General features: G+C 37.1%; 1 protein-coding gene across 1 annotated transcript in view; it reads left to right on the top strand.

Annotated features, from left to right (window-relative positions):
- Lpp (LIM domain containing preferred translocation partner in lipoma) overlaps positions 1-12394 on the top strand; it is a 633514-nt gene that overhangs the window by 304913 nt on the left and 316207 nt on the right. The window contains exon 6 of the mRNA XM_026389376.2: positions 8543-8668. Coding sequence (XP_026245161.2) covers positions 8543-8668 — 126 coding nt within the window. The remainder of the gene's footprint in view (positions 1-8542; positions 8669-12394) is intronic.

The following is a 12394-nucleotide window of genomic DNA, read 5'->3' as shown; positions in this document are numbered from 1 at the left end:
TTGAAAGGTCATTGAAAGGGTTCAAAGGAGAAAAGCTTTGAGAATGATGAGCTAATATATAAAGTTAATGCCAAACTACTAAGATTCCAAATGTTGGGAAATGTGTAAAGTGGCTTTTAAAATAATGTATCATACTCCAACTCATTAGACCTGTGTTATCAAAATGCAAAACAAGAAAACGATCTTCCTTGAAGTTTTAAAATAAAGTCAATAGCAAAATTACCTGTCATGTTTTATTTTCTACTGCACAGTGCAGTAAGGATGAAAAATATTTTAGTAACTGTTTAATTTATATGTTCAATTATTGTGCATATTCTTGACTGCCCCCGATATGAAATTTCCTTAATGAAAAAACCAAGGTATCTTATCTTTTCTCTATCTTTTAAAACTCGTATCTGCTAATTGTATTTTTTCTTGGTAATTGCGTTATATAAAGGATTCCTAGGGAAACACTAATGACTCCTGGTGATTTTATGGGGATGTCTCTCTCTCTCTCTCTCTCTCTCTCTCTCTCTCTCTCTATATATATATATATATATATATATATATATATATATATATATATAGTGTGTGTGTATGTGTGTGTATGTACATACACACGTATATATTTCCTATGTGTGGACTGATTGGCCGGGTGGCTCTCAGACACCAATTTCGTCCTCTAAACTTGATGTAGATCATTCACAGCAGTTGTCCTCAAGCTCTCTTTTACAGGCATGCTTCAAGGTACATTACTGGGGAAGGTAGGGAGGACCCTGTGGGTAGAAGCCTAGGCTTGCTCTACTGCTACTTGACTCAAAGCAGCTTTTTACCTATTTCAAATAATGAAGTTCTGGATATCACATGTCTCTGCTGCTTAAAATGGGGTGCTAATTACATATCCTACTGTCAAACAATGTCTGGGGTGGTTATGTTTATGGTTCTTATTTTATTGATGGAGAGATTAATAAATATGTATTGTTATGTATTATTATATAGCCATTCTCATTCAACTTGACCTGTGTTTTAATTGCAAGAGGCTTTTAAGAGTATAGTTTAATATTTTTTTATAAAGGTTGCAATTTGTTAGAAATAATTCATAAGTAGGTAAATAAAATTAAAAAGTGAAGTTTTTTTGTTTGTTTGTTTGTTTTTGCCTCTGTAGGGTAGTTTTTGCTTTCTTTTCTGAATAGAGCAGTGAACAAAGAGACCGCTTGTGTCCACATACTCAATACAAACCACTTTAACCCATTTGGCTTAAATGCTGACTTGACCTCACTCTGGTGGGTTTGGTCCTATTGATGGTGGGCGGCAAGGATAGTGGCAGACAAGTTATGGAATGTCATTATAGATTTGAGCATTATTGGTGGTTAAAAAATAAAAGATGATCTTTAAGGTTACTACCCCTCATTTTACAGGGGTAACAGCTGAGTTTCCCGAAGGGAAGGTGACAGAAAATTTGTTGTTGGTAGACCTGGCTTCCTCCTGTCCTCCCTGTGAAGGAGTGGCCACGTGCTGGTGGCTCCAGTAGGCTGATTTTGTAAAAGAATGGCCCCTGGAGTATCTCTGAATATTGGAGTGAACCTTAAGGATCCCATGATTGAAATCTGGCATCAAGGTCAGAGGCACATCTGTGACTGAATGCTTGTCATCTTTCTTTCCTTCCATTCAGTTTTTCTCTCTCCCTTCCTCTTCATCCTCATTGTCAATTCTTTAAAAAAAAAATATTTGCACATCCATTATTCTCCACTCTCTAATGACAGGGTCTCTATTTCCTTGTATGTTTTGATTTTTTTTTTTTTTAGTTTCAATGTTAATGATTTATTTAAAATTGTTGAATTCTTTTTTCCCCTTTTTTATTGTTGTTTGTTCAAAATATTACATAGTTCTTGATATATCATATTTCACACTTTGATTCAAGTGGGTTATGAACTCCTATTTTTACCCCGTATACAGATTGCAGAATCACATCAGTTACACTTCCATTGATTTACATATTGCCATACTAGTGTCTGTTGTATTCTGCTGCCTTTCCTATCCTCTACTATCCCCCCTCCCCTCCCCTCCCCTCCCCTCTTCTCTCTCTACCCCCTCTACTGTAATTCATTTCTCCCCCTTGATTGTTAATAATTAGCCATACACATCCTCTGTTCAGTTGGTCATGGCCATAGCTCATCCCTGGGGCAGTTTTGTTACGCGTTTCTCATTTCAGATTTATTAGAGGAGGAGGATTATTTGCCTATCTTATCTTCTTGTCACAGACCAAAGGCTAGGTTTACTAACATGCTATGGACCTTTGCTCAGGTGCCCAGCCTTGGTTCTGTGAGCCTCAGTGTTCTGAAGTGCAGTCTCATGATCCAAAATATGGATCTTTGAGCAATAAGGGCAGGATATAAGGCTATTTCCTTTAATGAAGATGTGAGTGGGCCACATATTATCAATTTTATGAGTGTTCAGACTGAGAAGGATGAGGTGATAGGGAATACAAAGGAAAAAGAGAAATTAAAGCTTTCCCAAGCCTGGGGTGCAGGTTCTGTCTTGATGATTTTTGCTGTAAGTATACCAGACCTACGAACAATTCTACCCTCTGATGTTTCCTTCTTCATTTATATAAAAAATATTTATTTATTTATTTATTTATTTATTTATTTCAGTGCTATATTCCCAGTTGTCAAGCTATGAATTCACATCAAATCTTGAAGATGCTTCCTCTATTATGAATGCTACCATGTTTGCTCCACAGTTGGCTTTTTGAGGCACCTTTTCCCACTGCCCTTAACTTGTGTAGTTGATGACCTTGGACAATCAGAAGACTTGAGTTTGATGTTGTTTGCACATTAAAAATGTTGAATTGTATTGAGGTTAGCCTCTTAGGAAAGGGAATTATTTTTATTTTTAAATTTCTGTCTCTTCAACATGTAATGACAACAAATCTCAAAGAATATAGTATATTAGATATTACTAGTCACAAAGGGCCAATAATGTCAACCACTACTCTGTTAATTCTACGAAGTTGGGGAGCAGGCATTCTTTAGACTGCATACTACTTAGACAAAAAAACAGTGTGAGAGAAGCCAGTCACACAAATGAATGATGAGAGTCGCGCTATGATCACTGGTATTGCAGAGGGATAGGCAAAGAAGGGTTAGGTTATGGGCTGGGGTTGTGGATCAGTGGTGGAACACTCACCTAGCATGTGTGAGGCACTGGGTTTGATCCTCAGCACCACATAGAAGTAAAATCGAGGTATTCTGTCCACCTACAACTAAAAAACATATTTTTTTAAAAAAAGGAAGGGTTAGGTTATCAAATCAGTAGGATTATCAGTAATGTCCTGAAAGAGAGGGTACATTTGATGAGATATAGTACACAGGTTTTTGGAAAGGTGAGCATTTCATCTAAATCAATGGGGAAAGGATACACATCTTAACATGAATTAAGGTATTTTGTCCCCAATTTTCAACATGTTGAGTGTCATTCAATAAAGTGGCATTTCTACTAGGTAAGTAGATCATATTTGTTATAATCCTCATTGATACATGCCACCTGTCTCAACAGTATCAGAAATAATGTGAAAAGGCTGGTCATATTATATATCATGGGAATTATAATAAATACTAATCATACTGTCTCCATTATTATTTTTGTTCAGATCTTGCTTACCCATTATTTGGATGTATCTATTGGTATTTTCATGACATCATTAATAATATGACATAACACGATTGGTTTTAAGACAAAATTATATGTTCAATTATTTTCTCTCCCCCTCCCTCCCTCCCTCCCTCCCTCCCTCTCTCTCTCCCTCTCTGTCCCTGCCCTCTTTCTCTCTCAAAGGTTCATTTTATTAGAAATCCACTTAGAACAGTTGTTCACAAAGCATCGTCCCCAGACCAGCATCATCAGTATCATCTGAGAATTTGATGGAAATGAAAGTTTGGGGGCCTCACCCCAGACTCACAGAATCGGGATAAATCAAGCCTTGTAGATTCTTCAGTATACACTACTGCTTGAGAGCACTCATCAAGGCTTAATGATATTCAAAGTTGATTCCTGGCATCACTGTATATGTTAAGATGTATAGGAACCCCGTTTACTGAAGCCCCTCAGCAGATGACTTTTACTTTTGACCAAAAGAGTTATAATAAAACTATATTCTTGATTGATATCAAAGCATTAATTTTGAGACTGTGGTCAAAGTAATGACTCTGTAGCTAACATTTATTCAATACTTATTTTGTGGAAAACAAAAAGTAAGCTAAGAGACTGTGCTAAATTAGACTACAAAGATGTGTCATTTCAGTGTGTGATCTTTGGTTCTATTTTGAATGGAAGTTAATGTTCATAGATGAAAAAGATTACCAGGACCACTGGTGAAATTTGACAATGCATATGTATTAGATATTACTGTACCTACATTAAATTTCTTGGATGGAATAATGGAATGAAAAAATTAGGAATTTTTAGGATTTTTTAAGCTAAGATGTGCACAGGCAGAGGGGGAGGTTTCTAGAACATTTTACAAATGATTTAATTGTAACAACAAATAGAATTTATGTAGATCCACAGCAACTATAGCAAAGTATGGCAAGTATTGTTGGCTGTTGGTGAATCTGAGTGAAGGGTATGTGTGTGAAACTTACTTCCTGCTCATTCAACTTTTCTGTGAGATTATTTTGTTAACATGTTTGAATATGAAGAATGAATAATAAATACAAATATTCTTTCATGCCTTATTTCTGGTAATCAATGTATATTACCTTTATACCATTGTATACCAGAATGGCCACATCTTTCAGTTGTCTTTTTCCTTCCTCTGTTTATTTCTGAATTCCCTTACTACTACTTGGAACTGAATACATGTCCTACGTACTAACTTTTGATACAGGCATTTTGTTTGTTTGTTGATAGAATCCCGACTTAGACAATGGGCTATTTCTAGTTATGTTTGAAGAGCACGAGAATTGTTAGGATTATGTCGATCACCTTATTAGAGTCTGTGTGATTACCTAGAAGAAAGAGTAGACAGTAGCACAGTCTTCTTTGTTCTTACTTTGCCTCCTTCAGGTAATTTACCCATCAGGTGACTGGCAGAGCTGCAGAAACAGTGAGTTAAGAGGAAGATGTTGGTACATCTGTAGAATTCTGGTAGTTGGTTATAAGACTATGGCTGCTGGGAACAAGTATAAAATGCTGAGAACAGCAAGACAGCCCATAAATCTAAAGGTACATAGACGGTAGATGAGAATACGAAGAGAAGGGTTGGGGCTGGAACTTGGGTAGGACTTCAGTTATTTGAACTATGACATGAAGTAGAGTCTTGAATGTGAGAAAGAGTCCTATTCTTATTCATAATGGTGATTAAAATGTAGAAGCAAAGCTATTTTCATAAAGTCAGATGGAGCAGCTGGGGGTGGGGGGGTTGCTCAAAATTCCAGAGCACTAGGCTGGAACTTGTTAATAAATTGCATCAACCTAATATGAGAAACTGAAAATGGGCAGCGAGTCCAGTTTAGAGGAAAAGGAGGAGAAGGAGGCTGGAAATCAGTTGAAATCTTACAAGCATGGACTGGTTGCATGCCATAATTACTTGTTTCATTGTATAGCTCAGGGTAATTCTGTGACTTTTGAATCTCTGTGGTTAGATATCCCATGGACTTAGGGCATGGGCAGTTGATATACTTTCTACTACAGTCAAGTACAGATGTTGAAGTCCTGATTATATCTTGTCTCTTTGCTGATACCCCTAGGGAACACTTAATGGATGATGCTTCCCTTAAGAAGAAGAATAATTAACAATAGCTATATTATTCCTATTAATTTATAGTCACTAGTTGCTACAATTAATGCCATTTATGAAAATCATCATAATTATGGCACATTACAATTTATAGAGTATTTTCCCATCCATTTTCTTATCTGAATCTTGTAACATCCCTCTGGTGTGGGCAGGGCAGGTAATGTTCTCTTCATTTTGCAGATGAAGAAACTGTGGTCCAGGGAAAACCGTAGCAGACTCTAGTCCACTGTCTTGGCCAACATAGTGTGCTATCTGTGTGTACTCAGAAATTTATTTTTTGAATTCATATTTATGATAATATTTTACATCCACAACCAAGAAAATCAAATTCAACTGCTTCTAATTTGTCTTCCTAGTGTCTTGCTTTTCTGGGACTCATTGATCAGTGTGTTTACTTGCATTTTAAATGTTAAAGGGGCTTTATTTTTATAATTCCATGGTGTTTCATAGTTATTAATGCCCTTTGGGATAAAGATGGAATAACCTTGAGTAGAGGAATTAGCTCCTTGAAAACATCTAGGACAAAGAGCCACTGGCCTTAAAACTTAATTAGACTGAAAACTCAAGACTCTGAGAAAAACACAGCCATACTATAAAAGTGCCATTTTTTTAACATTTTTTACATTTTTTGCTGAGGAAAGGGTGCTGAGGAAAATCTTTTTATTTCACAAACCCAATATGAACTTTGGGTTATCCAGGCTGACATACACATACACACTGGCATGCACACACACACGTGTACATACACACTGAGACTTTTTGGCTCCCTTTTTATATAAGGGAGTCTCACTGCTTCTTATTATATCTCAAGCTGCATTTAATCCAAAGATGTTGATAAGATAAAGGTTTATTGGGCTGGGGATGCGGCTCAAGCTGTAGCATGCTCACCTGGCATACGTGCGGCCCAGGTTCGATCCTCAGCACCACATACAAACAAAGATGTTGTGTCCGCCGAGAACTAAGAAAAAATAAATAAATATTAAAATTCTCTCTCTCCCCCCCCCCTCTCTTTCTCCTCTCTCTCTCTCTCTCTCAAAAAAAAAAAAAGATAGTTTTATGGCTGGACCCATGGCAAAATCATTATTTGTTAAAGTATTGACCCCCAAATACTCATTGAACACTTACTTGGGTCAGGTCCTTGAGCAAGATTCGAGGGAAGCAATGAGGACCAAACCAGACAAAGTCCTTGCCCTCAGGAAACTTCCTTTACCTCCTAGGGAGAGATTAATCATCAATAGACAAGTGCCCAAGAAGCTTAGTGCTTAGATGATGCCACATATTATTGAGGTGATAGAAGAATGTAGCAGCTCATAACGATATATTCAGAGAGTTAGAAAAATCACAAGATGGCTACTTAGGCCATATGATAAGAGATACTCATATTTCAAGAAGTCTTAGAAACAGGGACACCCAATTACCTTAGGAGGCAAGTGGCAATCCAGGTCTTGTTCCACGGCTAAAACTTCATAGAGAGCTGATATTATCAGGTCCAGGAGGGACTCATTCCTGGCTGAATTCATAACAGGTTTACAGATGCATCAGATCCCATTAAGTTGCTTTTACACAGACAAATAAATTAATAAATTCCAGGACTCAGGGAAGCTGGCTTGGTAAGCAGTATACTAGTAAAAAAGGAACTAGTGTTCTTAATAGGCAGTGCTATTATGCATTATGCCTGATGTCACATATTCTCTCAAACAACCTATTTACTTCAAGCATTGTGAGGTTTAATGGTAGCCTGCCAGGGCACCAGATTTTTGTTGTTGGTCCTGAGGATATTCTATATGCTTGGCTAATGCCTTTTCTAGGCTCTTGCTGGCATTAAACACTATCCTGACATTTGTCGTCCTTCAGTAAGTCCTTTTAGATTCATTAGATGATAATAACTGCCTATTGTTTTATTTCTCCCGGGATTCTAAAGATGCACTTTGAGTGATGGACTGACTGTTAGGTGTGCATCAGGCATAGATGATCATTATTACATTGTCAACTTATAAGATTTTTTTATCTTGTCCTGCTTCCAAATCATGGGTTCACCTCTTTTCATATATCCTTGCCTTAAAGTTTATGCATACTCTTTACTTGTTTTTCCCAAACCAGATCACAGTTCTTAGCAATGTCCTGTGGCAGTGTTATTGCCCCAACTCTGATCCTGTTGATACTGAGTGCAGCTATCTGGGAGTACTGATGCATAAAATAAAGAGATCCCCAACCATCCTTAGTGTTCACTGTGACTTCTTCCTCAGCAGCCCATCACCAGAGCCTGTATGGTCTCTTTTAGTTCATGTTTTAGGTGCATTCCTGGGCCTTGCTGACCCCAGATACCCAAACTCTTTTGTGCCCTCATGTCTTCAAGTGCTGATTTTTTTTTTTCTTCTGGACAGTGATTCTCCCTTTCTTGCCCATTGCTACTCCAATAAAATATCATTCTACACCCTAGTTTCTGAGTGCAGAGAGCCTGAGATAGCCCCTCAATTGGTCTGTCTCTTGGGTGCAAGGATGATATTATGTCTAAAATAATCATATGGTCTTAGGAAAAAAGAAACTTTTTTTTTTTTAGTTTTTCTTTTCTGTCAAAAGGGATAATTCTATTTTAGCTCAATGAGATTTAATGAAAATCTTTAAAAAAATAAGAATTAAAAAATGCATGATGTTGTCAGGAAAAAAAAAAACTTGGAAAAACAGAGCGCAAGCTTGATTGATTTGAACTCATAAGGCTATCCATGGAAAATTATTTATTTTTAATGTGCATGTTTTTTCTAGCAGGGAAATCCTGGAGGCAAGACCCTTGAGGAGAGGCGCTCCAGCCTGGATGCAGAGATAGACTCTTTGACCAGCATCCTAGCTGACCTCGAGTGCAGTTCCCCTTACAAGCCTCGGCCTCCACAGGTGAGTGCTGCCCTTGTGGTCACTCCACATGGTTACCTGCAGGTGTTCTTCTCCCTCTCATAGATCAAGCTACTTCCTTCGGCTCTGTCATTCTTCTTCGATCTTCTTAGAGTCAGTAGTCTAAGCTGGGTTTTTACTTCATGCCAATATGTGCTGATGAACGGGCAGAAACTTCTTAAGGTGATTTTTATTAGTAATTTCCTTTAAAATAACACGATAATGTTATCCAAAAATATTGTTGAAAAGTGAGACTCTTTTTCTGACATGGCTCTGTTTTCTGGCTTTCAGTATGGATATTATATTATATGTTATATACTCTCTATAAATCTGACTTATCATGAGGAGCTCTTTTATAAGGAATTCCTTGTGTGGGACATTGAGGTGATTTCCATTTTTGTTATGAGCAAAGCTACAAGGGACTTGTTCATGTGTATTTTTATTTATTTTTTATTTTTTTGGAGCTATTTCTCTGCCTCAGAGTTCTAACACTGGGATTCCCACATGGAGGAGAATGACTAGATTCTTTAGTTTCCTTCTGAAGGTTGGGACTAGTTTATACTGGCACCAGCCATTTGAATATATCACTTTCTTCTCAAATTCACCAGAATTAGGTGATAGTAATTTTTCTGTTTATTTTTTTAAGTGCAAATGGTGCCTTGTTAATATTTTTTTTCTTTGCTATTTTTGCTTACTTTGGAATTGGGTTATCTTCCCTACATCTTGGTTTATTATTTGCATTTTGAAAGCTGCTCTTCCAAACCTAGTTATCATTCTCTTCTTCTCTGAGGGTCATCACAGATCTGTTTTGTGGCTTCTAAGTCCTTAGAAGACAGCCATCAAAACTCTAGATGATATGATTGGATAAGTATTTTTGTCACTGAGTTGTTGGACTCTTTTGTGAGGTGTGCTTGACTAAGTGACAGTGTGTATACCACTCTGAGTCCCACTCCAATTCTTGAGCGGCAGCTGCTGTATTAACAATGATTCCTTTCATGAATTAAAAAGCAGTCCTGCGTCTCTGCTGTCAGTCATGCTAACACTTAACTGCACATAAGGTTGCAGTTCTGTTCTCTTTAGACACATTCCCATTACCTTTTCTACACAGATAATGGAATTGTCAGGTATGTGGGGGCACAAGGCAAAACATACTGGAGATTAGCTTTTCCTTACCTATATTTGCTTGTGGCTCTTCCAGTCCTGTTAGTAGTAAAAATGTCCTTCATTTCTACGAACATAGACTGAGCTGTTGGTATATAGCAGGCGTTGTGGTCTTTTGCGGGAACTCACAGGAACAGGAAAATTGATGATTGAAAGAGAGAGACATATAAGACTCGGTTGTCAACTTCTAGTAGCCCCTAGTATTATGTAAGGTAAACTATGGTTCATACTCAAAAGCACGAGAGTAGTTTATGCTTTCAAAGGTGGAAAATCTGAAAATTCTCATCAGAAGCTTTCCATGTTATTGGAAGGATGAATGGCATTGGTTTTTGAAACAAGAAGGAAGAAGAACCTTAGAAAATAGATTTTTACTGACCCAGGATGGGGTGGCCAAGGCCACATAAGGACAAGCATTCGGAGTTGTGAAATAAACCATTGGAGGATTGAAGTGTTGTGGGGGCTGGATGGTTCCTACAGCAGACTACAGGATAGTTTGGAAGACAGATTCTTTTGTAGGTGACAGAGAATACTTGAAGGTGATCAACTAGGCGAAAGCTCAAATTCACTAAGTGACATAAAAGGAACATAGCAAACAAGGCTAATTCTGCAGAAAGATGAACCCAGGTCTGAGAAATTTTTTTTCTGGTAGGCCCATGCTTTATGATTTGATGATATTCATCAACTCTCCATTTCCACCTGATGAAATACCTTTAGTCTAGTTTCTTATGGCAGCAAGACTGTCTTTGCCACTGATCTCAGTCACATTATGCCCAAATGCTTCTATGCATTCCCGTCTTATTATTTTAGCGGGATTTTGCTTTCATCTTCTCACTCTAAAGTCTTAAAACCTAGAGGGTTATATATGGATAAGATCATGCCGTGAGGTTTTCACTTAGTGTAGCTTTCATTCTTTAAGGTGATGTCTACACATGCCTCCCATAAACCATTACATTTTAATGGGTTTATTCAGCAGTGATGTTATTGTTTGAGCAATCTTACTGTGCACACAAACTCAGAATCACTGTTATTATTTGGACAGTAGTTGACTGATTGTGAAGCACTTTCACATAGACTCTCACTTGTGTGAGGTATAGATAACTCTTGAGATATAGATAACTCTGATATATAAATGATGTGCTTATTTCATGGATGAGGAAATGAAGGCCCAAAAGATAAGTGGCTTGTTTTTGACTACATTGTATGAACCAAATTGGACCTTGAATTTAGGCCTGTATTTGGCTTTCAGTTTTAAAAACAGATTGAAGATATCAGGCATATTTATATCTTTCATATTTTACCATTGAAATTAGTCATGTAAGTTTCAGTGTCCCTTGAGTATGGCTTTCCCATAAAGAGAAAAAACATTCAGAAGGTTTAACAAAATAATTATGATTAACATTAAGTTGACTATATCCATAATTGGGGCAAAACCTACTTATAATGTGCCTGTTCCATTCAGAATTTAAAGGATGATCCATCCTATTATTTTTAATTATTCCAATATAGGAAAGAATGAGTTAATTAGAAGATCGATCTCATCCTTCTGAATTATATTCACTCTGGTGGAACTGAATTAGATGTGTTAGTATTTATTGGTGAATATAATTATACACTGTGAGAACAATAATCACATGCTTAAAATATTAAAAGTACGTGACAAAGGGAGATTATGTCTACAGTAGACTGTGCTGTTGTAATTAAAAGGTATTTGAAAAATCCTAGAAACATAGACTGTTAACCGACAACTTTGAAGTTTCTGTTTTTGAGCCAAAGCAAATTTCAAATTCAAAACCTAGTGAGTCACCTGACCACCTCAAGTAGGCTAGTAAGTCTCTGATTTCTCGTGAGTCAAGCATGTGTTGTATGTTTTCCCAAATCTGCCTCTGAATCACCTTTGTAAAGCTGCTTTGACTCATGGATCTGGGGGGGGGGCGATGGTGTATATGTGGAATATTTGTTCAGTAAGAGGTTTCAGGGAACTCTACTCACATAGTAATTTGTGAAGAAGTGCCTGAGCTTTTGAAAATAGATTTTTACTGAAGCCTTTCCCTCCATTTTCTAAAGGGACCGTTCTCACCCTCAGATTTTCCATATTTAGTTCTGTTCACTTATTCATCCATTTGTTTATTTAGGCAATATAGCCTAATTCTACATATTCATCTGTCTATCCAGTAATTTGCTTAATGAACATAGAGATACCTACCATGAATTAGGTATTGGAGACAGAAGAGTTAGTCCTTAGTCTAGAGTAATTCGTAATCTTATAGAATAGAGAAATACACAAATAATCCAGAGTGACACAAAAGGGCCTCACTGTACACTTATCATGTGACTCAGTACAAAACTGTTCAGAGATAAAAAATGGGAATGTCAACACTGTACCTTCTACATTTTTAGTTTCTGGAAGGGTTGCATAGAGAAGGAAGCCTTTGCATTCATATAGCTGTATGTGTTACAGGAAGCACATTGGAATCAAGGTACCAGAGTAATAGGAATAAGAAAGTACAGGAATGTTGAATAATGTTTCTTTGCTATTGTACTAACTGAATTATTCAATGTGGAGTATAA

The sequence above is a fragment of the Urocitellus parryii genome, chromosome 2 (assembly GCF_045843805.1).
Source record: "Urocitellus parryii isolate mUroPar1 chromosome 2, mUroPar1.hap1, whole genome shotgun sequence".
Taxonomy (NCBI): Eukaryota; Metazoa; Chordata; class Mammalia; order Rodentia; family Sciuridae; genus Urocitellus; species Urocitellus parryii.
The sequence above is the reverse complement of the archived record's forward strand: the minus strand, read 5'-3'. Positions and strand labels throughout refer to the sequence as shown.